Raw genomic sequence first — 23,757 nt, forward strand, 5'->3', positions numbered from 1 at the left:
TTTTCACTGAAAAGGCACTAACGTCAGAGCAGAGCAACCCACTGAGATGGGGTCCCAGCCGGGAAAGGTGCAGCTCCCTACCCCCCTCCCACCGGGGGAGGGAGGGGGACAGAGAGAGGCTCTGACTGCAGCTCCATCTACGATGCTGTTAAGATGGAACCTTCCACCTGACCCTCTCTCTCTGTCTCTGTCTCTGTCTCTCTCTCTCTGTCTCTCTCTCTGCCCTTGGCTGTGGGGCTGCGATTGGGCGGCCGCGGCTGTCACTCACTGAGCTCAGAGCCCAGGCGGTGCCAGGCTGGTTGTAAGCCAGTGTAAAGCTGACAGGCGGAGGGGAAAGTTTGGAGGAGGAGGAGGAGGGAGGGGGAGGAGGGAGGAGGAGGAGGAGGAGGAGGGTTAGGGAGGGTGGGGGGTGGAAGCGCTGGAGATACTGACGAGAGGTTTGGGGTCTGTGTGTGTGTGTGTGTGTGTGTGAGCAGCAGCAGCAGCAGCGATGAAGATCGGCACCCGGACCCTCAGCCTGGCTCTGACTCTGGCTCTGGCTCTGGCTCCAGGAGTCCAGGAGTGAAGCACGTTGGCTGCCTACGGGAAAGGATGGTAAGCGGGTCTCTGCCTTGGATAAGGCGAATGTTTTTTTTTTGCTGGATTGATTTCCCACCCCCGCCCCCCCCCCCCCCCACCTTTTTTGCATGCGCGCTGCCTTATTATCCCCTTCGCATGAGCTGGAGCTGTGGACGCGGTGAGGGGCGGCTGCTTTCCGCAGCGGTTAGCGCTTGTAGCAATGCAGGAGCCGCCGCCGCTGATCAGTGAGTCTGTGTGTGTGGGGCGGGGGGGGGAGGGAGAGAAACAAAGCGACGCAGCATTGCAGCCACAACACACAGCGTTTGGTGTCAGGCTTGTGGGTGGGGGGGGGTGGGGGGACTGGGGCTGTGCAGCTGATCAGGAGCCGGACCCCCCCCCTCCCTTCCCCACTCTCACCCCCCCCGCCCACTCTCTCACCCCCCCCTCCATCTCACCCCCCCCTCCCCACTCTCACCCCCCTCCATCTCACCCCCCCTCCATCTCACCCCCCCCTCCCCACTCTCACCCCCCCCCTCCATCTCACCCCCCCCTCCCCACTCTCACCCCCCTCCATCTCACCCCCCCTCCATCTCACCCCCCCTCCCCACTCTCACCCCCCCCTCCATCTCACCCCCCCCCTCCCCACTCTCACCCCCCCTCCATCTCACCCCCCCTCCATCTCACCCCCCCTCCCCACTCTCACCCCCCCTCCATCTCACCCCCCCTCCCCACTCTCACCCCCCCCTCCATCTCACCCCCCCTCCCCACTCTCACCCCCCCTCCATCTCACCCCCCCTCCATCTCACCCCCCTCCATCTCACCCCCCCTCCCCACTCTCACCCCCCCTCCCCACTCTCACTCCCCCCTCCATCTCACCCCCCCTCCCCACTCTCACCCCCCCTCCCCACTCTCACCCCCCCTCCCCACTCTCTCACTCCCCCCTCCATCTCACCCCCCCCCTCCCCACTCTCTCACTCCCCCTCCATCTCACCCCCCCTCCCCACTCTCACCCCCCCTCCCCACTCTCACCCCCCCTCCCCACTCTCTCACTCCCCCCGCCCACTCTCTCACCCCCCCTCCCCACTCTCACCCCCCCTCCCCACTCTCACCCCCCCTCCCCACTCTCTCACTCCCCCCTGCCCACTCTCTCACCCCCCCTCCCCACTCTCACCCCCCCTCCCCACTCTCTCACTCCCCCCTGCCCACTCTCTCACCCCCCCTCCATCTCACCCCCCTCCCCACTCTCACCCCCCCCGCCCACTCTCTCACTCCCCCTCCATCTCACCCCCTTCCCCACTCTCTCACTCCCCCCTCCATCTCACCCCCCCTCCATCTCACCCCCCTCCCCACTCTCACCCCCCTCCATCTCACCCCCTTCCCCACTCTCTCACTCCCCCCTCCATCTCACCCCCCCTCCATCTCACCCCCTTCCCCACTCTCACCCCCCCCGCCCACTCTCTCACTCCCCCCTCCATCTCACCCCCCCTCCATCTCACCCCCTTCCCCACTCTCACCCCCCCCGCCCACTCTCTCACCCCCCCTCCATCTCACCCCCCTCCCCACTCTCACCTCCCCCGCCCACTCTCTCACTCCCCCTCCCCACTCTCACCCCCCCTCCATCTCACCCCCTTCCCCACTCTCTCACTCCCCCCTCCATCTCACCCCCCCTCCATCTCACCCCCTTCCCCACTCTCTCACCCCCCCTCCATCTCACCCCCTTCCCCACTCTCTCACCCCCCCTCCATCTCACCCCCCCTCCATCTCACCCCCTTCCCCACTCTCTCACCCCCCCTCCATCTCACCCCCCCCTCCCCACTCTCAGCCCCCTCCCCACTCTCTCGCCCCCCTCCATCTCACCCCCCCTCTCACCCCCCTCCATCTCACCCCCCCTCCCCTCCCCACTCTCTCACCCCTCCCATTCTCTCACACCCCCCCCCCCCCCCCCCCCCCCCCCCCCCTCTCTCTCTCTCTCTCTCGCTCGGGTGCCCAGTTCGTGGGAGGTAGAGCAGCAAGACGCTCCTGGGTCCTTGGGGGGAAATCCGAGCGGGTGCTGGGGAGAATTGGCTGGTCTTTTCTCACATTTCCCCAGTGTTCCCACAACCCCCCCCCCCACCCAGCCCAGGGTGTTGCTGTTAAGATGTGTCAGAAGCTGCATTTACACCCGATTGCCACAGATGATTTTGTTTTTTGTTTATCCCAGGTCATGTTTTTATTTTCGTTATCATTGGGCGTTAACTGTGTTTCAATGCTCAATAATGGTGTATTTTTTTCCCCAGTGTTGCTGTCTTTTGCTTAGATATTTTAATGCGCAGGCAATTCCTACGGGCGTATGGTTAGGTAGGTGGGTGAATATTGTGGAACACAAGAGTAAGGAGGTGGGACTAACCTATTGCTTATTACCTGCAGTTTACTTAGTGTTGAACAGCTCAGACTGGCACACAATCTCCGTTTATGGTTGTGTTCTTGGGGCCAGACCTGACAAAGTGGATTATAAAGTGCCTGGATACCTGATTTGCCCGCAGATCTGGGTTTTTTTTCCCTTTTATTTATTTATTTTCTCTCTCTGGATTGCCAGTTCTATCCTGGCAGTTAAGTCAATTACAAGCAAGTTTTGAAGGCAAATCCCACATGGAAAGGGAAGCTGATTTCTCTTCCAACGTTACATCAAAGCAAAGTCTTGACCGATGTATTGTGTTGTTTGTGAAAGGTGCATTTTTGTGACAAAACCTTTTGTGTTGTGCACCTGTTTGTCAGGGCATCTAAACTCAAGAAGGTCACAAAAATGTACAGGTCTGTCACTAGCTGCCTTAAACTTACTGGTTGCATTCCCATAATCTCAGACTCTTGGGTACAAGAGTCATAAGGTTTGCTCCAGCACACTTTTAGATAGTCCAGCAAGCAAACTCTTGATAGTTTCTAAATCACAAAAGAGTATAACATATTAGAAAGTGGATAATTCAATTGCCTGCAGCCTACTCTCTAGAACTAACCCCTCTTGATCATTTCAAAACCTTATGGAAAAACACCCCATTTATTTTGGGCCAAGCTACCAATCATCTTTCCCAATCAGTCAACCCATGCCTTGGCATCCATCCTAGTGTCTGTTTCTGTGTTTTGTTTTCACTCCGCTCCTAATTAAATATCTTCAGGGGTTTTCTATGTAAAATGAACTGTGTATTCGGCGATTGTTGCTGTGGTCTGTAACAGAATTGTCATTTGCCAGCCTGCTGTCTAATCTGTGGCCAGTGATCCCTCAAGGATCTGAGTAGTAGAAACTGGGCATTGTGAGCAAAAGCCTTGGACATTAGATTTATAGTGTTTTTTAATGTTTACTGAATAAGAATTTTATGCTCAGCTTTGGGGGAAAAAGGTGGTTACTTTTTGGAATGTTGTGCAGTTTGATTCCACATTTAACAAAGGATTTTTTTTTAATCCTACAGTATTGTGTCATAGAACTATACGAACATTGACTGAAACAAGAGTAACTAGTTACTAATTTGTGTGTAGGAAGTGAGCAAGTCAATTGAATAATCGCAGTAACACTTTTTTTCTTCATCTTACCCAACTGTCTGGGGAAAATATCTCTGAATGCCTACAGCAGTGGATAGGAAATAGCCTTAAATCCCTACAGCTGCTGTGATATGCTTAGGTCAGATATTTTAAAAATACAAACTATGTAATATCCTTTTAGAAAAATAATACCTAAGCACCTTGAGCTCAAGTAGTCCTCAGATCAGCATGGTTACCTCAACTGCTGTCTACTGATTCATAGAGCCTAAGGACAAAATGCTATTGCATCAGGGTACAGTTCTCTGAAACAAATCAATTTATTATTATTTGACCCAATACATAATTACACATACGCTATGACACTGGCATGTTTGAACCATTCCACTAAACAATCAAATCCAAACTTCGGTGTAGTAGTTGCTAACTCAAAGCAATTTGGAGGGGGGAGGGACTTGCAATTTTAAGACATTGTGACAGTGGCTAAACACTTTTTTAAAAACTTTTTTATTTATCTTAAAAGCTCAGTTTTAAAAGGGAACAGGTCCTCACATATTTTAGTTCATGTTGCCTTTTGTGTGCTGACTAAAATAACAAGTTCTACGTTTTAATTGCAGATATTTGCTATTTTTAAATACCTGCAGATGGTGGTTTTCGCAAGTAAATGTTATCACTGTCTCTTTGAAGCATGAATGGAACATACTAGATATTTGCTTCCTTAAAAAGGACTATATTCTCTTGTCAACATTTGAGAATCTCTGACGACATAGAAGGCCTTTCATGCAGGCCACATTGACAAAATTATTTTTTACATCAATTTGCATCTTTGTTAAAAAAAGAATACTTTTTAAGCTTATGTGCTGGAAGTTGGTAATGGAGTTAATATTTCCATTGCATTGGACTTACTGGTTCGTAAAACTGGTTTGAAGTTATTACTTTTGGATAAAGATTGTAAAGCATTTTTTTAGAAAAAAGAACATGTAATCTGTAGGTGGGTAAAAAAGGAATGTGTAATCTGTAGGTGGATAATTGAAGAGAAATAATGTCCATTTATAATGCCTTTCATGTCTGCAGGAAGTGTTCTGGTCCTGGCTAAATACTTTGGAAGTGTGACCACTGTAACCATATAGGCAGAAGTGGCATCTGATTTGTACACAGCAAGGTCCCACAAACTGCAGATTAGATGACTGACTGGTTTTGGTGATGTTGGTTATGGGCTAGATGTTGACCAGGGCGCATGGAGAACCTACCTCCTTTCCTTCAAGTCATGTCATTGGCTCTTCTACGTACCCTTGGTTTGCAACAACAACTTGCTTTAAGATAGTACAATGTTCTCATTCCACTTCTCACAGGCCTAAGGAGCTTGGGGGAGGTGGGGGAAGGTACCAAATCAAAGGAGGAGGGTTTTTTTTTATTCATTGGATGTACACATTTGCTGTCCATCCCTTAGTAGGCTGAATTGCCTATTAAGCCATATCAGAGGGCCTGGAATCACATGTAGGCCAGACAGGGTAGGGATGACAGATTTCCTTTCCCTAAAGGACATTGGTGAATCAGATGGGTTGAACAGTTGATGATAATTGTCACAGTCACCATCAGTGAGACTAGCTTTATAGTCCAGATTGATCAATTGAACTTAATGGTGGGACTTGAACCCATGTCTCCAGAGTATTATCCTTAGCCACTGGATTACTAGTCCAATGATGTTACCACTGCGCCACTGTTGCCCCTTAAATGTGAGCTGAAATTAAGGGAGTGATTAAACATTTGGTCAAGGAGGAGGTGGGGCAGCTGAGGAACTTAGGGTGTGAAGTCCAGGCTGTGAAGCATATCCATCAATAGTAGGAGGGAGGGAAGAGCCCAGCCTCAAAGGAATAGTGAATTTAGAAGTTGTTGGAAGAGGTAACAGATATGGAGGGGAGGGATAAAGCATTCAGGAAGTTTAAATACCGTCATTTTAAATGAGAGGTGTGGGGGAGGGCATAAATCAACAAGGACAGGGGTGATGTGTGAACAGGACTTGGTGTGGGATAGGATACAGATAGCAGAATCTTGGGTGTGCTGAAGGTCATGCAGAGTGGAAGAAAGTATGCTGGCCAGCAGAGAATAATGAGTCTGGGGGAAAAAAAATTATATTTTAACAGTGCCTTCCATTACCACCGGATGTCCCAAAGCACTTTACAGCCTATTAAGCACTTTTGAAGTGTAATCACTGTTTAGTGTAGGAAACATGGCAGCCAATTTGTACACAGCAAGTTCATACAAACAGCAATGTGATAATGACCCGATGGTCTGTTTTTGTGATGTTGATTGAGATTTGCATGGAGTTAGTTTCCATATTGGCATGGACACAAGAGAAACTTCCCTGATCCTCTTTGAAATAGTGCCATGGGATCTTTTACATCGACCTGAAAGGGCAGACAGGGCCTCGGTTTAACATCTCATCAGAGACATCACCTCCAATTGTGCAGCTGTGTCTCAGTACTGCACTAGAGTGCCAGTCTTGATTTTTGTACTCAAGCCCTGAACTGGGTCTTGAACCCATAACCTTGTGACTCAGAACCTAGAGTGCTACCAGCGAGCCACAGTTGACAAAGTGTTGGAGACGTGAGGGTTACAATACATGAGGTAGGGACGGCCGGTTTAATATTACAGGGGTGTGATGGAGGGGATTTGGGGTTGGATGCTCAGGTGTGGGTTGACTAGGGAGAGGCAGCGAAGGGATCGAGAGAGAGAGAGATGATAGAGAGTTAGAGCTAGGTATCATCAGTGTACATATGGAAACTAACCCTGTGTGCGCAGAAGATACCACCAAGGATGTGGAAGGAGTCAAGAATAGATCTTTGGATCTCCAATTTAAAATTATTGTATTTAAATTTCCTGAATGCTTTACCCCTCCTCTCCAGGGGGGAGATAGCGACAGTGGTAATGTCACTGAACTAGTACAGCCTCGAAATGTTAACTCTCTCCACGGATGTTGTCAGACATGCTGGGGAGAATCTTTGGCTCGGCGAGCGGGGGTGGGGCACGGGGGTGATGTCGGGTGTGCGTCCCCATGTCACTGCGCGTCATTTAGATTTTCATTTTGGCGGGCGTGCAGCCAAATCGGCTGTGCCTCCACCTGACTGGCAAAGGCCTATTAAGGCTATTTAACTAACACGAAGCAATTAACGGAGCTGCCCATCCAACCTTAAGGTCGGCGGGGGGGGGCAGGCAAAGAGCCCAGGCGGCCTTCACACTTTTCGTGGAACCTCATCCATGGGCGGGATGAGATTTCATGAATGATTTTAAATTTTCTCAATTTTTTTTACTGAAATTAATGCACGTGTCCCAGCTCACGTGACAGTTTCACATGTGGGGACATGTCATAAAAATTTTTCCAACACTTTATTGAACGGTTAAAACTTAAAACTAATCTCCCTGAGGCACCTCTGTCCCTCAGGAAGATTTCCGCGCTCTTTTGCGTGCATTCCCGACTCAGGGATCCCGCCCACACAGGGAGCGCTCAGCGCTTTCGGGCGAGCCTCACGCTGAGCAAGCCTTAATTGGCCCGCCCACATAAAATGGCGGCATGGACCCAATCGGGGGCGCCAATCGGATCCAAATTCCGCCCCGTTGGGGTAGTTGTGCGGGGGGTGGGGGGGGGGGGGCGGACTCCCAACCCCCGCACAACTACCCCGACAGGGGGGAAAATTCTACCCACTGAGTTTTTCCTGCATTTTCTGTTCTTGTGTTAGTAATCTGGAGGCCCAGGTTAAAGCTCCAGCAACATGGGTTCAAATCCCACCATGGCAGTTGGTGGAATTTAAATTCAATTAATAAATTTGGAATATAAAGCTAGTCTCATTAATGATGACCACGAAACTATCATCAATTGTTGTAAAAACCCATCTGAAGGAAATCTGCCATCCTTACCTGGTCTGGCCTACATGTGACTCCAGACCCACAGCCATGTGGTTGACTCGTAACCGTCCTCTGAATTGTTCAGTTCAAGGGCAATTGGGGATGAGCAACAAATTCTGGCTTGATGGCCACAGCTCATGGAAGAGTAAGGGAGAAAAAAAACCTGTTACCTGCAGACTTGATGGGCCGAATGGCCTCCTATTGTGCTGTACTATTCTCTGATTCCATTCCGAGGTGATAATGAAGGATAAGAAGAGAGGTTTTTGCTGGAAATGCTTCAGCTATGATCGGATATGTAAAGGATGAAAACCAAACAGCTGTCCCACTCAGCTCAACAGTGGAGGATAGGCATTGATGGAGGATCATGTGATTTATCGTGTCAGAGGCTGAGGAAGGGAGAAGAACGCAGCTGCCACAGAACATGTCTTTCGTTACTTTGGTCAGGACCATTTTCCTTCAGTGGGAGGGGCATAAACCTGTTTGGTGAGATTCAGGTAGGGAGTGTTGGGAGTGCTCCTAGACCTAGGGGACAAGACGATGTTGAAGGTCGTTGAAGAGGGAAGGGAGGCTGGAACTAGAACGTCGGTCTGTTAGGACAGAACAGTTTTTGAGTAGATGTGTGATGATGGTCGTTTTGAGAAAATCCAAGGATAGGAAACCATTTACATTATTAGTATCATGGAGGAAAGAAACAGGTTTTAATGGGGTTGAAGGAACAGGAGGCAAGCTCAAAAGTGGCGTGAGGTAATTTCTGTCTAAAATGTAGAACTTTGAACAATCAGCAGTTGCTGCACTGACACATCATTCAGGACTATGTCCCCAGATTCTGGAGTGTAACTAAAGGAAAATCTGTGGGATATGATAATATATTTACAGTTCACTCACATTGGAGTGAGAAAGCTGGTCAGTATGGTCATCACCATGAGGTTAGAATGTGTCCTGCTTATACTGTAAATGGGGGGGAAAAATCCTGGTTAAAATATTACATAAAACAAGGGGCTTCATTCAGTGGTGCACTGTATTCATTTACTGAGAATCGCAAGTATTGACCTATGTGATTTGGGTTCACTGAGGTTCACAGTGAATTTACAAAACTAGTTATGAAGTTAACATTACATTTAATTACTATAACTCATGTTTTAATCTTATAACTGAAAATATTTTAAAAGAAGTCCTGTTTTCAGACTCTCGTTAAAACATGGATAGACTTATTTTGTAGATCCAAAAAGTAGCCAGTAATTTGGAGAAACATTGCTTGAGAGTAACAGAAATTAAGTATAGAAAAAAAAACCCAGAAGGATAATCTCTTTAGAATCACTGTCAAGGAACATCAGGTTTAATTTATCCCACCCCATTTTTTGTTTTAAGTTTTGACTTTTCACTATTAAATGTCTGTGTACTGGGACTCCAACGTAGCAATCAGGAAGAAAATGTCAGACACATTAAAATATATCATACATCAAGTTTGGTCAGAGCAGAGGCCAGTTCACACTCGTCATCTGATTCTTTCCAAAAGGTATTAATTTTTTTTTAAAATGCCCTTTCTTTTCTAAATGCTTTCAATAAATATAGAAGTCATTATTTTAAAAATGCCATGATGTTTGTCTCCTGGGTATAAAGTTTCATTAAAATCTGACAGTAACAGCTTAAGAATGCCAAAGTGAGCTATTGCAAACTAGTTGATCTGGAATATTTCCTTTCTGAAGGAAACTGTGTGTTTATGGAGCAAAGTTCTGCTCTTGTCACTTCCTACTCATTATCCACTTGGTTCTGATCAACTGGAAATGAGAACAACAGGAACTTTAAGTGGGCAAGCTTCTTCGTTCGTGCAGAAAAGTGGTTTCAGCCTTCCTGAACCCTATGGAAAGGTTGAATTAAGCAGAGACACTGTCACAAAGTGCAGTCAGCCTTTGCAAAACTTTGATTAGCAATAAGAACTGAAGCAGTCCGTGTTCAGATGCAGCAAGACCTGGACAACATTCAGGCTTAGCTGATAAGTGGCAAGTAACATTTGCGACACACAAGTGTCAGGCAATGACCAACCCCAGCAAGAGGGAGTCTAACCAATCCCCCCCCCCCCCCCCCCAACACCCCACGCCTTTTCACATTCAGTTACTAGCGCTGAATCCCCCGCTATCAATATTATGGGGGTTACCATTGACCTGAATCTGAACTGGACCAGCCATTTAAATACTGTGGCTACAAAAGCAGATCAGATGCTAGAAATCCTGCAGCGAGTAACTCACCTCCTGACTCCCCAAAACTTGGCCACCATCTACAAGGCACAAGTCAGGAAGGTGATGGAATATACTGCAGTTTCCTGGATGAGTGCAGCTCCAACAACACTCAAGAAGCACAACACTATCAGGACAAAGCAGCCGGTTTGATTAGCATCCCATCCACCTTCAACATCTACTCCCTCCACCACTCCGCACAGTGGCACCAGTGTGTATCATCTACAAGATACACTGCAGCAATTCACCAAGGCTCCTTCGACAGCACCTTCCAAACCCGTGACCACCACCATCTAGAAGGACAAAGGCAGCAGATGCATGGGAACACCACCACCTGTAAGTTCCCCTCCAAGTCGCTCGCCATCCTGACTTGGAACTATATCGCCGTTCCTTCACTGTCGCTGGGTCAAAATCCTGGAACTCCCTCCCTAACAGCACAGTGGGTGTAGCTACACCACATGGACTGCAGCGGTTCAAGTCAGCGGCTCACCACCACCTTCTCGAGGACAATTAGGGATGGGCAATAAATGTTGGCCTAGCGAGCGATGCCCACATCCCAATGAGGAATAAAAAAATCAATGACTCGTTGATACTGTTAGGAGCTGCTTCGTTTGCACTTTTAATCAGATTGGATCTCATGTGAGTGTGGCTGTAGCTGAATCAGGCTAAAACCACTAATGATGCAAACAGTGCTGAAAAGCACCAAAACTGCTGGGGATACATTTAATGTTATACTACAGAGCATTGCTGCTACAGAGACGAGACTTAGGAAAGAGAATGTACTTTTAAAAAAAAAATACTATTTATCTTGGTATGAGAGAGATCTGGGGATGTATATAATAATTAGCTGAATTGGATATCCTTTTGGAAAACTAAATGTGACGTGTGTGAATTGGAGCGACCCCAATTCCTGACCTCAGTGGTCTACTCTCACCCTTATTTGCAACTTCAGTGATTGTTTAACAGGCACTTTATCCTGACAATTGCCAAAATATCTGTTTCAGCCTATTTAACCAGCTGGCTATACTCTAGGAAACATGCAGATAAACCAATATACTCTTATCAAAACTCAGCACCTCATTTGCTTCAAATTGCTCTATCATCTCATCCTTTCACCCCTTGTGACCGAGTCCAGCATTGTATTCTCCCTCGCATCCTTAAGTCCTCCGACTAGCCACCTATGGCCTTGTGCCTGATGGCAGAACCTGCCACTGACTCAGTCCGTTTTGGGTATCGCCGTCTAAACTGCTACATCTTTTTTTTAAAAAAAGCTCACAATCCATATTTTTAATTAAGCTTAGGCTTAGGTTTTTGCTCATAACACTTATGCCAGGCTTGTTGACAGTTATTTTAATCCTTTATTTTTATCCTTCCCTCTCTGTAAACATGCTTTGGGGAATTACTACACTAAAGAAATATAAATGAAAGTTATTGTCATGAAGTCAATGCTACAAGGTTTGGGCTGTTGATCTAAATGCATATGTAAATGCTGAGCCATGACACCCACCTGATTCACCAGCCTGTTACCATCCAAAGCATTAGGCTCACACATTAAAAATTTTGATTTTGACAAGATGTAGGTGCCTGAGGAGCCTCAGTTTACATATGGGAAATGGGGAGATAAATGGAAATATTTAAAACCGTTAGTAAAAAAGCTCACCAAAGAACCACTCCAACTCCCTTGTCAACAGCATAAAACCCAGCATACTTCAACCTCTCTTCAGCTCTGAAGAAGAGTCATACAGACTCGAAACATTAACCTTGTTTCTCACTCCACAGATGCTGCCAGGCCTACTGAGATTTTCCAGCATTTCCTGTTTTACTTCACTGTTATTTTAGTCAATTTAGCCAATTCTCAATCTCAATAATAAAGAACTGTCAAGTTTGAGCATGGAGCCTAGTAAAAAAATTAATGAAAAATATACTTTATCAAGCTAGCTTTAAGATTATACTTGCAACCATAAAACGTGGCCATAACACACACCGGACGTCAATGTGGACAGTAGCCTTGATTTTTGACAAATTAACTTATGCAGGACCAGATGACTGAGATATCTAAATTTTATAAGTATGGAGAACTGAGCATTTTTTTTTAAGTTACTGTGATGCTCATACTGAAGCTTAAATTTGAGGCTGGTACTGCACATCACTGACCAATACCAGCTCTTTTTTTAATGTGCAGAAAACGAGGGGACCAGCATTAATGGAATAAATTTGTCCTACCTACAAAATGTAATAGTATAATGTACAAAATAAAATCCCTGCAACCTAATAGGAACATTTTTATTTAAGCTTACAAAGGATATATGGTGGAGAAACAGGCCATTTAGCCCAACAAGTCCATGCTGTGTTTATCTTCCACTCGAGCCTCCATGCGTCACCACCTATGCTTCTCTCCAGATGTAACCTGGGAGTAGGACATCTATAATTGTACTGTTGCATGCTTTTCATAGTTCAAGTGAAGATGACAAGTTTTGCATGTGGACCATTGAGACTGATTGAAATTCCTCCATTCCAGGCCGAGTTTGCATTTCTGCACTACAGCCTTTCTCAATTCACCTCACCTCAGCTACTACATGGGCATTGCTGAAGAAATCTGCATTTTTTTTTTAAAGTGAATTGTTGCACACATGGAAATATTAACGCGTGCACACAAGGAACAGGCAGACATGCAAATCCCACCAGGTTTGCTGATTTAGTATGTGGTATCTGCTTGTATCACCCCTCCAAAATTACACATCCTATGTACTTGCCTAGGATCAGATTTATTGATCTAGGTAGAATAGTTCAGGGTGCAGCACAATGGAGGTAAATTTCTCAGAATATTTTTTTAGAACGTTATGTAGGCTGATTTTTGTGTCTATTTATAAGGTTCTTTAGGCCTCGTATGAGGCACTTGGTAAAGATGCGGTTAAAAACTGATCCTGTGGAAGTGGAATGTAAAGGTACCATTTTGAATTTGCCGAATGGAGAATAAGCCATTTTGCAACAATATTACCTCTTTCTTCCCTCTCCCTCCCCCCACCACCTAAAAAAATACAAGGAGCGATGCCAAATCTATGTGGGGGGTTCAGCAGCATTTAGCGATTTACATTTGGTTTGAGAATGTAGAGTTGCTTTAGTTTGAGCCAAAGACAAAGATCTGAGGTTAGCCCAGCTCTCTGTTGGGAACCACAAAATGATTTGATCTGAAGGACATTTTGTTTTGCTGTTGATGATCCAGAAAACTTCAAGGCACACGTTCTCAGAGTTCTTTCCTGAAAGAAATTTGTTTGGAGGATGTTGCTCCACAGTCACTGGCAGCCCTCCAGCATACCACTGAAGAGACCATTTGTCTTCTCCAATATGGTGCAATATGTTTTCAGGGGCTATTTTACTGTGGCCTCCTTACAGCTATCCTGTCATCAGCCAAGGTATGCACAAACATACATCTGTGTATGGCAATCAAGGCTGGGAATTGTATCCTGTTTTCCTTAAGTATCCTGGCTCTGGGATCCTGGGGTCAATGGTGACAAGCCCGTTAAACACTAATTGGATAACTGCACAACCAGATCATCAAACCGGAGACATTCTCGATCCAGCACCACCTGTCATATTATTTATTGAGGGAAGGGAAATAAAATACTTAACTCAATGTGAAATCTGTATCATTTACTGGAATAAAAACATTTTTATGTAAATACTTAAACATGCACAAAATATTGTATTGCATTTCGAAGCAATGGATTAATTGAATTGATATTTTCTCTCACCCCAGGAGTTGGGGAAATGCACTGTAGATCATTTTTTTTTTAAACAAACTGCACGTACTACTTGCTCTATTTCGGTCCCATCTACCTAATTTTGTGTGCATGCATTTTATATTTGGCTATAACTCGCAAGATGCTTTGGAAATTGCATTGCGGCAAAATGGCTTAATTTCCATTCGGCAAATTCAAAATGGTACCTTTAGATTCGACTTCCACAGGATCAGTTTTTAACCCCATTTTTGCCAAGTGCCTCATACGAGGCCTAAAGAACCTTATAAATACACACAAAAATCAGCCTACATAACGTTCTAAAAAATATTCTGAGAAATTTACCTTCTTTGTGCTGCACCCTGAACTTGCTTGTAAAATTCAAAATGTCGAGTTATGGACTGAGAACTGTAAAGATGCAGCAATAGTGGGTGAAGTCCAATTAAATACTTTGATCAGCTACATCTACTCTGTGCCCAACATTAAAAATCCTTGTCCTCACTTCAGATTGCTCCATCATTTTGTCCCTTCAGCCCCAGCGACCATATCCAGCATTGTGTTCTCCCTCGCATCCTTCAGTCCTCCGACAAGCCATCTATGGCCTTGTGCCTGGCAGCAGAACCTCCCACTGACTCAGTCCATTTTGGGCATTCGCTTTCTAAACTGCTATGTCTTTTAAAAAAAAACTCTCAATCCATATTTTTAATTAAGCTTAGGTTTTCGCTCATAACACTTATGCCAGGCTTGTTGCCAGTTATTTTAATCCTTTACTTTTATCCCTCCCTCTCTGTGAACATGCTTTTGGGGAAGTTATGTCATGAAGTTAGTGTTACAAGGTTTGGGCTGTTGATCTAAATGCATATGTAAATGCTGAGCTATGACACCTGTGTGATTGAACAGCCTGTCACCATGCAAAGGATTAGGCTCACGCATTAAAAATTTTGATTTAGACAAGGTGTAAGTGCCCGAGGAGCTTCAGTTTACATATGGGAAATGAGATGGGGGATGATGAGATAAATGGAAATATTTAAAACCATTGGCAAAAAAGCTCACCAAAGAACCACTCCACCTCCCTTGTCAACAGCATAAAATCCAGCGTATTTCGACTTCTTCAGCTCTGAAGAGTCATTCAGTCTCGAAACATTAACCTTGTTTCTCACTCCATAGATGCTGCCAGGCCTACTGAGTTTTTCCAGCATTTTCTGTTTTATTTCACTGTTACTTTAGTAAATTCAGATTCTCAATCTCAATGATAAAAGACTGTCAAGTTTGAGCTGGGAGCCTAGTAAAAAAAATGAAAAATATACTTTATCAAGCTAGCTTTAAGATCATATTTGCAACAGTAAAGGCAGCCATAACACACACCCCTAAGCCTCTAAGTTATGCTTTTCCCATAAGAGGAAACAATGTCTGTTTCCACTCTCTCAAAACCCTTCATAATTTTAAAGACAGCTATTAGGTCACCCCCTTGGCTGCATTTTTCAAGAGAAAAGAGATCCAGCATGTCCCACACATTTGTGTTATCATCATTGTAAATCTCTGCAGCCTCTCGAGTGCCTCTGTATCCTTTCTTTAATATCACAACCAGAATTGCAACAGTACTTTGAAGTATGGCCTAATGAAGGTTCGATTAAGATTTAACATAACTTCCCTTCTTTTCAATTTTCTCTCCAGAAATAAAGTCTAGTGCATAGTTTGCTTTCTTTATGGCCTTGCTAACTAGCAGCACAGCTTTTAGCGATTAGTGTATTTGTTCTTCAAAATCCCCGTGTTCCTGGATCCAACCTAGACTTGCACCTTGGATGCAATAAATGACCTCCCTATTCTTCCTACCAAAATGTACCCCCTCACATTTGTGTTGAAAGTTTATTAATGACCTCCTGTAATTTGTGGTAGTCCTCCTCAGTAATGACCGTCTCTACCACTGTCTCCAGTTCAGTGTCTGCTCCTTTCTTCCCAGCCCACCCTCAGCTTGGGTAGTGGTACAGGATAGTCATACACTGTCTAACAGCCCAGCAGTCTGTACACTTTGTGGGCTTCCAGTTATATGGTTCAGAATTGAGTAGAAGCAAAACATCAAGAGTAAGATGACCCGGGGGCAAAATCTTACCAATACCACTCGTATTGTTAAATTGGAAAATTACTAATATTGAAGAGATTGGGTTAGGAGTATAAGAGCATTGTAAAATGTACAATTAAGATAGTAGGAAGGGTTTTGTTTTAATATGGCCTGGAATTTTTGGAAAGCAGTGCCCAAACTAGTTGTCTTCCTTTACTTTCACAATTCAGGAGAACTTGGCCTTAATTAGCTTCCTGGGATAGAAACACATATCATCATGTCACAACCAAGTTGTAATTTAATAGAAAAACTAGCACCATTTGCAAAGCTGCTGGATCTGTCATTATATGTGAAACGAAAATTTTAAATGCTTGTTTTGTTTAATAAAGGCTTGGTTTTTCAGAAGCATGGTATTCCCCTTTTTAAAAAATCCCTTTAGTACAGTAACCAGATAGCTATAGGGAAATCCCACAAATGTTTTTTTAAGGTGGGAAAGATTGGAAGCTTACCTGGACAGTCTTTCTATTGCAGTACCAGCTATTAACCCGCACATAGTACACAGAATATGTTTACTAATAATATTTCTTTCCTTTCAGATTTTTCTTGCAAGCATCTCAACGACAGCAGCTTCTCCCAGCCATTGATTTGAAGTAGCACTCTTTTAATTATCTGAAATTGAAGGCTTACACTGGACACTTGCCATGTCTATGGACCACAGCCCCACCACAGGAGTGGTGACCGTCATTGTGATTCTTATCGCCATAGCGGCTCTCGGTGCCTTGATCCTGGGCTGCTGGTGCTACCTACGGTTGCAGCGAATAGGTCAGTCAGAAGATGAGGAAAGCATTGTGGGAGAAGGCGAGACCAAAGAACCCTTTCTGCTGGTGCAGTACTCTGCAAAAGGGCCGCGGGTAGAGCGGAAAGCCAAGCTGACAGCTAATGGGACAGAAGGTCATGGTTAACTTTCTATCACAGTTCATGACTGCAGCTTCTGCCGTTTGGACTAAATAACATTTGTAGGATAATCATTCATACTGTGAAAGTTTAACTCTGTCTAAGCTGCTTATTAAAAAGAAATAGCAAAGTTAGCACAAGAGGATACAGACTAGCCAGCAGTCTGTTCATCTGCAACTGCATGTTATCAAGGAAGATCAAGACTAGCCATTCCAAATTCTTGTTTATTTTGCAGTGTTTCCTACTTGAATTCTAATCCCTTTTAACTGAGCCTATATTGGTGGAGCAACTACTGTTAAGTTTCATCTCTACTGAACCTGTGGATCTCTGGAAAAATTGTGCGTAGATCAGTTTGAAATCTCAGCTTTCCGTATTGTACAAGATAGTATTACGAACTAAAGGGCAAAATGAACTGCTGTAAGTGTTACCAGAGAAAAGGCTGTGTTTTAAGTGATCATCTTTCAGTGCTTATTTTGTTGTTGAGTCTAGGTTGCAGTGTTGGGGTTGGGGGGGGAGGGATAGGGCAGTGTTCGAAGAGATACAGAACTGCGGTAGAAATGATTTAGGGTGTTTAAAGTAATTTTCTTGTAAAAATTATAGTCTGACACTACTATCGATGATCATGTATCTAACGATACAGCTATTTTCAACTGGCTCTTTATCTAAAGTTACATCACCTCAAATTAGATCCTGTATTATCTTTTAAAAGGGGTTTTAAAAAATGGAAGCGAATGGGGAAAAAGAGCCGTCATTTTAACAGGATTACAAAATGAAAGACACAGAAATTGTTATTGCATTTTGTGCATGAGAGGTTATGCTGAAATGATGTGACTGCTAGGATGCTACCAAAGCACTTTTTCCTAAACTGATTCTAGTCTGGGCCTATGATGGAGAAGGCTGTAGTCACAGTCTGCAAGTGATCCGGAAGGTCTCCAGTGGAGTTAAGATGGTGGCTGAGCAGTTTTCTGTTTAATTAAAAGCATGTTTAATGGGGTCAAATTGTACTTGAACAGTTTCATTTAAAAATAACTTGATAGATTGTGGTACTTTATGACCAGATTTTTTCCTCCTTCCTGTAATTCATAGTTTACAGAAATACATTTACTGTACCTACAATGTAACCAAGATTTCACATTAGTGCAATATTCAAATGTAAACAAATAAAGAATTTCCCCTTTTACCAGATTTTTTCTTTTATCTGCAAGAAAGATGCTCAGGAACTTGGTAGATGCAGTTCTTGTAATATAAAAAAAATCATATTTCTGTAGGAAGAAAATTTTACTGAAATTTTATATAAACTTCACATGAGATTTCCCCCACCCTGATATAGAATAGTTAATGTTCCAGGTGCAATTTAAAAAAATATTAGGTAGCAAAACGGCTCATGTCTCTGCAGTTTCATGATTAACCCTGTTCACAATATACGAGTCTCGTGATTTGAGAAAGATTCTGCTTCTGCATTATTTTCTGAATGGGAAGTTAATCTAGATTCTTCTTCGACGGTAACTGCAGTTGAGGAGGGATAGGTTTTTTCCTCTAGCTCTTCTTCAATTGAGGCCATATAAGTTTTAATCAAAATGTTTTCTTTGAGGAGTTTCTCAGACACTGCTGTAATTTCACCCAGTTTCTCTGCTGTTTCAGCCAGCTCTGCATTTCTCTGGTTGTATAGGTCTTGCAGTTTCTCATTATGATGTTTGAGCTTTTCATTTTTCTCCTCCAGAGCTTGGTTATGGAGCTTCAGTTGGCGTTCCTCCTGCCTGGTTGCAGAGAGCTGCAAAGCCAGTTGCTTTTCAGCCTGATGCAATGCCTGCATCTCTGCACGGAGTCTCTTTAGCTCATTCTCCAGCTGGCTAATTCGGCCTTTCTGTAATTCTGCTGCTTTTTGGATGCAGCCTGGATTACAAGACCGGAATGGGTCTTGATGAACTAACTGGGGACAATGCAGTAGGATGAACCTCACTAGGTTAGGAACAGTAAATGGCAGATCCTCAGGGTACTTCACACTCAAGTCTTTCCTGAAAAAAAAAACAGAAAAAATGAATTTGGAGTAAAAGTATCCTGACGTTGGTAAAAAAAAAATGAACATTTCCATATTATCCAGCTTTCTCTACTTTGAGCACTCCATTTTTGATCTACAAATAAAAAGAGGGAAATTCTATTTTTCTCACCTATCCCTGTTTTTCATTATTCCTCCTATAGGCTATCAATAAAAACAAACCCAGTCATGATTAAGACATAGCTTCAATGAGGAAATCAGTGCAGCATCACAAGGATATTATTCCAATATATATTTTCAAAGTTGGGTAGATTAAGGAATTCTTAATCCTTAAAATCATAAAATTATCCTCAAATGCTCACGTTTAATTGACTGGGTATGAAACAAGTCTTCCTTTAATTTTTGCCCTCCTGGAAGCATGTTACAGCTTATGTGGCAGCTCAATTCCACAGGCAACAGCAATCCTTTGGTACATGACTAACGGGCATGTTTATGCTTGATAATATGTTGGTAGCCTACTGAATGGAGTAAGCCAAAGTCAACTGTCAGTAAACACAGACATACATACTTTTCAGCACAAGTTACTGAATACAAATCAGATACTTTGCTTAACTTTCCTTCTTAGTACAAGAGCCAGTTTTACCACCTTTAAAGCCACCTGACCAAAACTCAGCTTGGAATCCAACATTGGAACCTCTCATCTGCACAGTTTCCAGAGTAGGCTGTAGAAGCCAAAAGACGGGACAGACTCACCCCAGGTCTATTATTTCAATAAGTTTCAAGAGAGCCTGAAATACGCTGATTTGGGATAGAGTTGGAGTTAAAGTACTTTATTCTCAAACAAATCGAAGAAAACTCTGCTTTCTGTAATTATTCAACCATATCTAGCCATAAAGCAAGCAATTTCACATCTGTTTCCTCATTCAGGTCACACAATGTTGATATTTAAAGACCTATTTAAGTTGTAATTGAAACTGCTCACTTTAAAGGAATTTAAACTGGTAAAAAAAAATCATTCATATGACGTGCATTGGTGACAAGGTCAGCATTTATTGCCAATCCCCAAGAGCCCTTGAAGTGAAGTGGTGGTGAGCTGCTTTGTACTCCCACAGTGAAGTTGAAGAGTTTTGACCCAGTGATGGATGAAGGGGGATATAGTTCCAAGTCAGGATGGTGAGAGATTTGGTGGGGAACTGTGCACCTCCTGCCCTTGTCTTTCTAGGTGGTAGAGGTTGCAGGTTTGGAAGGAGTCTGAAGGAGCCTTGGCAGGTTGCTGCCACACCATCAGTGATGGAAGAAGTGAATGTTTAAGGTGGTGAATGGGATGCCAATGAAGTGGAGAGTATTCCATCCCCCTCCCAATTTGTACCTTATAGATTGTGGACAAGCTTTGAGAATTAAGGAGGTGCATCACTGGCTCCAGAGCACCCATCTCTGACCTACGCTTGTAGCCAGAATATTTGTGTGACTGATCCAGTTAAGTTTCTGGTCAAAGGTGACCCCCCAGGATATAGATGGTGGGAGATTCAGCAACAGGATTGCCTTTGCATATCAAGGTGGGGTGTGGCTTGTCTTATGAGGAGAGATTGAGCAGTTTAGGCCTATACTTGCTAGAATTTGGAAGGATGAGAGGGGATCTAATTGAGGTATATAAGACGCTAAAGGGGATAGACAAAGTAGACGTGGAGCAGATGTTTCCCCTTCTGGGGCATTCTAGAATGAGGTGCCATAGTTTTAGGCTAAGGGGTGGTAGATTTAAATTAGAGATGAGGAGGAATTACTTTTCTCAAAGGATTGTGAATCTGTGAAATTCACTACCTCAGAGTGCAGTGGATGCCAGGATGCTGAATAAATTTGAGGATATAGACAGATTTATAATTCGTAATGAGTTGAAAGGTTATGGGGAGAGGGTGGGAAATTGAAATTGAGGTCAAAATGAAATCACCCATGATTGTAATGAATGGCGGGACAGGCTCGAAGGGCTGAATTGCCTACTGCTGCTCCTAGTTATGTTCTTATGGTCACTGTCTTCCACTTTTGTGGCACAACTGCTTCTTGGCACTTATCAGCCCAAGTCTGAATGCATGCCAGCATAGACTGCCTCATTATCTTAAGAGTTGCAAATGGTGTGGATCATTGCACAATCATCAGCAAACATCCCCACTTCTGACCTTATGATGGAAGGAAGGTCATTAATGAAGCAGCTGAAGATGGTTGGGTCTAGGATACTGCCCTCAGAAACTCCTGCAGCAATGACCTGAAGCAGAGATGATTGGCCTCCAACAACCACAGCCATCTTCCTTTGTGCTGGGTATAACTCCAGTCAATGGAGAGAGTGAGTTTCCCCAATTCCCACAGGCTTCAATTTTGCTAGGGCTCCTTGATACCAAGCTCAAAGGGCAGCTATTCACTCTCACCTAGAATATTCAACTCTTTTGTCCGTGTTTGGGAACCAGTGAGCATATTATCAGCAAGTGCTGCTTGATAGTAATGTCAACAACAACTTCCATCACCTTGCTGATGATTGAGGGTAGACTAATAGGCTGGTAATTGGCCAGATGATTGGATTTGTCCTGCTTTTTGTGAACAGGGCAACTTTCCACTTTTATCAGGTAGATGTCAGTGATGTAGCTGTCGTGGAACAGCTTGGCTAGAGGTACAGCTCATTTTGGAGTGCAAATCTTCAACAGTACAGCTGGCATGTTGTTGGGGCCCATAGCACCTGCTGTATCCAGTGTGTTCAGCTATTTCTTGTGGAGTGAATCAAATTGGCTAAAAACTGGCTGTGATGGAGGCTTCAGGTGAAGGCAGTAGTGGATCATCCACTTGACACATGAAGTTGAAGATGGTTGCAAACACTTCAGTCTTGTCTTTGTATTCATGTACTGGGCTCTGCCATCATTGAGGAAGGGGATGTTCATAGTGCCTCCTCCTGCCTTAGCTATTTATTTGCCTATTACCATTCATGACAGAATGTGGCAGGACTGTTGAGCTTTGATCTAACCTGCTAGTTTTGGGATCGCCTAGCCTTCTCTATCACATGTTGCTTCCACTTTTAGAAAGAATGTAGACTTGTGTTATCCACCTGGTGAACTGACGTCTAATTTTCAGGAACGCTTGGTGCCGTGGGCATGATCTTCTACACCGTTCATTCAGCCAGGATTGGTCCCCTGGCTTAAATGGTAATAGTAGCGATGGATATGTCAGGTCATGAGATTGTGGTGAAATGCAATCCTACTGCTGCTAATGGTTCCTAGCGCCTCAGATGTCCAGTTTTGAACTGCTTTGTCGGTCCTGAATCTATCTTACTTTTCTCCAGTTTCCAGTAGTCCCAGCTCCGAGAGGAGTTTAAAAATAAACACTAGGGTTAATCAGTGTTAAACTATAACTCTCAGCTGAAAGTTATACAATGGTGAAGAAACAATTTACTTGCAAGTTTAAGCCTTTTTAAAAAAACAATCCAGAGATTGAAAATCAATATTTTCCTTACATATGTTGCCATTCCATTATTCACATCATCTGGTCTACATCAATTGCATGTCGAGGGCCAGGATCATCTTACACAGGGTTGCAAAGATAGAGGTCTTGCAACCAATTTGTGTTAACCCAGTGCAATTCAGGAAATGCATGGTTTACATGCACTCAACTTGCAGCAAGCTAAACCTGGCTGTACTTCAAAATCCAGCTCATTTTCCCCACATTCTCGCCATTTGTGCAAGAGAGACACCCTTGTCCCACTTACAAGGAGGGGCATTTGAAGAGGAAACAAGGGGGGTGGGGGGTGGAGGGAAAGAGAGCCTGTCCCAGCTCAGCCTTTCAGAGCACACATCCTTCCTAGTTTCCTTCCCATTCAGTCACACACTGAGCATTAGCAAAGCATGTATTAAACAGTGAACCCGCAGCAATGCTGATAGCCAATGCTAAATGCTGCAAGCTATAACCAGGAAACATTTGTGACTCTTTTTCCTCCCTGTTTCTATAGATAGGGGAACCAAATTGCTACTTTTGCATCAGTTGCACATTTCAACAAGGCAACATAGCTGGTAAACACAAACTAAAAGTATTTAATCAAAATTCCTTCATACAAATCATTAGTAATCTGCCCAGAACACAAGTTGGACACTGAATTGAGGATAGCTTGGAAGTAGCAAGGATAAGTCAAACTATTTCTGAAATTTCACATTCGTTCCCAACTTTATCTACTCCTCTACTGAAAACATCCTCTAAAATGGTAGCTGGCCCTCTGGTATCTCATACCCATGGGGCTATTATTCACATACAGTCTTTGACAAGAGTGTTGGCATCTGAAGTAGAAGAATGCTAACTATGACAGCAGGTCTTCAATGCTGAATAAGCTGCAAACATAAATGGGCTGAAAATGAGTCAAAAATAAAAACAAAAATACTGCGGATGCTGGAAATCCAAAACAAAAACAATTACCTGGAAAAACTCAGCAGGTCTGGCAGCATCGGCGGAGAAGAAAAGAGTTGACGTTTCGAGTCCTCATGACCCTTCGACAGAACTTGAGTTCGAGTCCAAGAAAGAGGTGAAATATAAGCCTGGAATGTAATCTATTTTTGTGCTGAGACCCAGTTTGGATTAATTCATCATTATTGATACAAACAATTGGTTCTGACGTTTTTCAATTACACGCGATCAACTCTTCAGCCTCAAAACTGAAGCTAACAAACTAGGAGACAGATGGGGTGAGAGAGAGGTGAACAGTAAGTTAGCAATGAGTCAGCAGGTAAACTGATATATTCCATGGATTTAACCCACATCACCTCACCTCAAATTCAACATGACTGG

General features: G+C 44.0%; 2 protein-coding genes across 9 annotated transcripts in view; one reads left to right on the forward strand and one right to left on the reverse strand.

Moving 5' to 3' along the window:
* Positions 1 to 415: 415 nt before the first annotated feature.
* Positions 416 to 18,132, forward strand: snn (stannin). Of its 2 annotated transcripts, none has more exons than XM_041206532.1 (2): positions 416 to 594; positions 16,595 to 18,132. In XM_041206532.1, the coding sequence occupies exon 2, from the start codon at positions 16,700 to 16,702 to the stop codon at positions 16,958 to 16,960; it is 261 nt and encodes an 86-aa protein (XP_041062466.1). In that variant the 5' UTR covers positions 416 to 594; positions 16,595 to 16,699; the 3' UTR covers positions 16,961 to 18,132. The 2 variants fall into 2 exon arrangements, with proteins under 2 accessions (XP_041062466.1, XP_041062467.1); XM_041206533.1 differs by lacking the exon at positions 416 to 594 and adding an exon at positions 698 to 803.
* A 97-nt stretch (positions 18,133 to 18,229) lies between these two features.
* txndc11 (thioredoxin domain containing 11) overlaps positions 18,230 to 23,757 on the reverse strand; it is an 84,018-nt gene continuing 78,490 nt past the window's right edge. For all 7 annotated transcript variants that reach the window (XM_041206525.1, XM_041206527.1, XM_041206526.1 and 4 more), the window contains one exon: positions 18,230 to 18,967. In XM_041206525.1, the coding sequence (XP_041062459.1) occupies positions 18,367 to 18,967 (601 nt within the window). In that variant the 3' untranslated portion in view covers positions 18,230 to 18,366. The remainder of the gene's footprint in view (positions 18,968 to 23,757) is intronic.

This window comes from Carcharodon carcharias, chromosome 15 (genome assembly GCF_017639515.1).
Source record: "Carcharodon carcharias isolate sCarCar2 chromosome 15, sCarCar2.pri, whole genome shotgun sequence".
NCBI classification, from domain to species: domain Eukaryota; kingdom Metazoa; phylum Chordata; class Chondrichthyes; order Lamniformes; family Lamnidae; genus Carcharodon; species Carcharodon carcharias.

Coding starts and splice junctions, on each gene's coding strand:
- snn (XM_041206532.1), top strand. CDS start 16,700: ATGTCTATGGACCACAGCCCCACCACAGGAGTGGTGACCGTCATTGTG.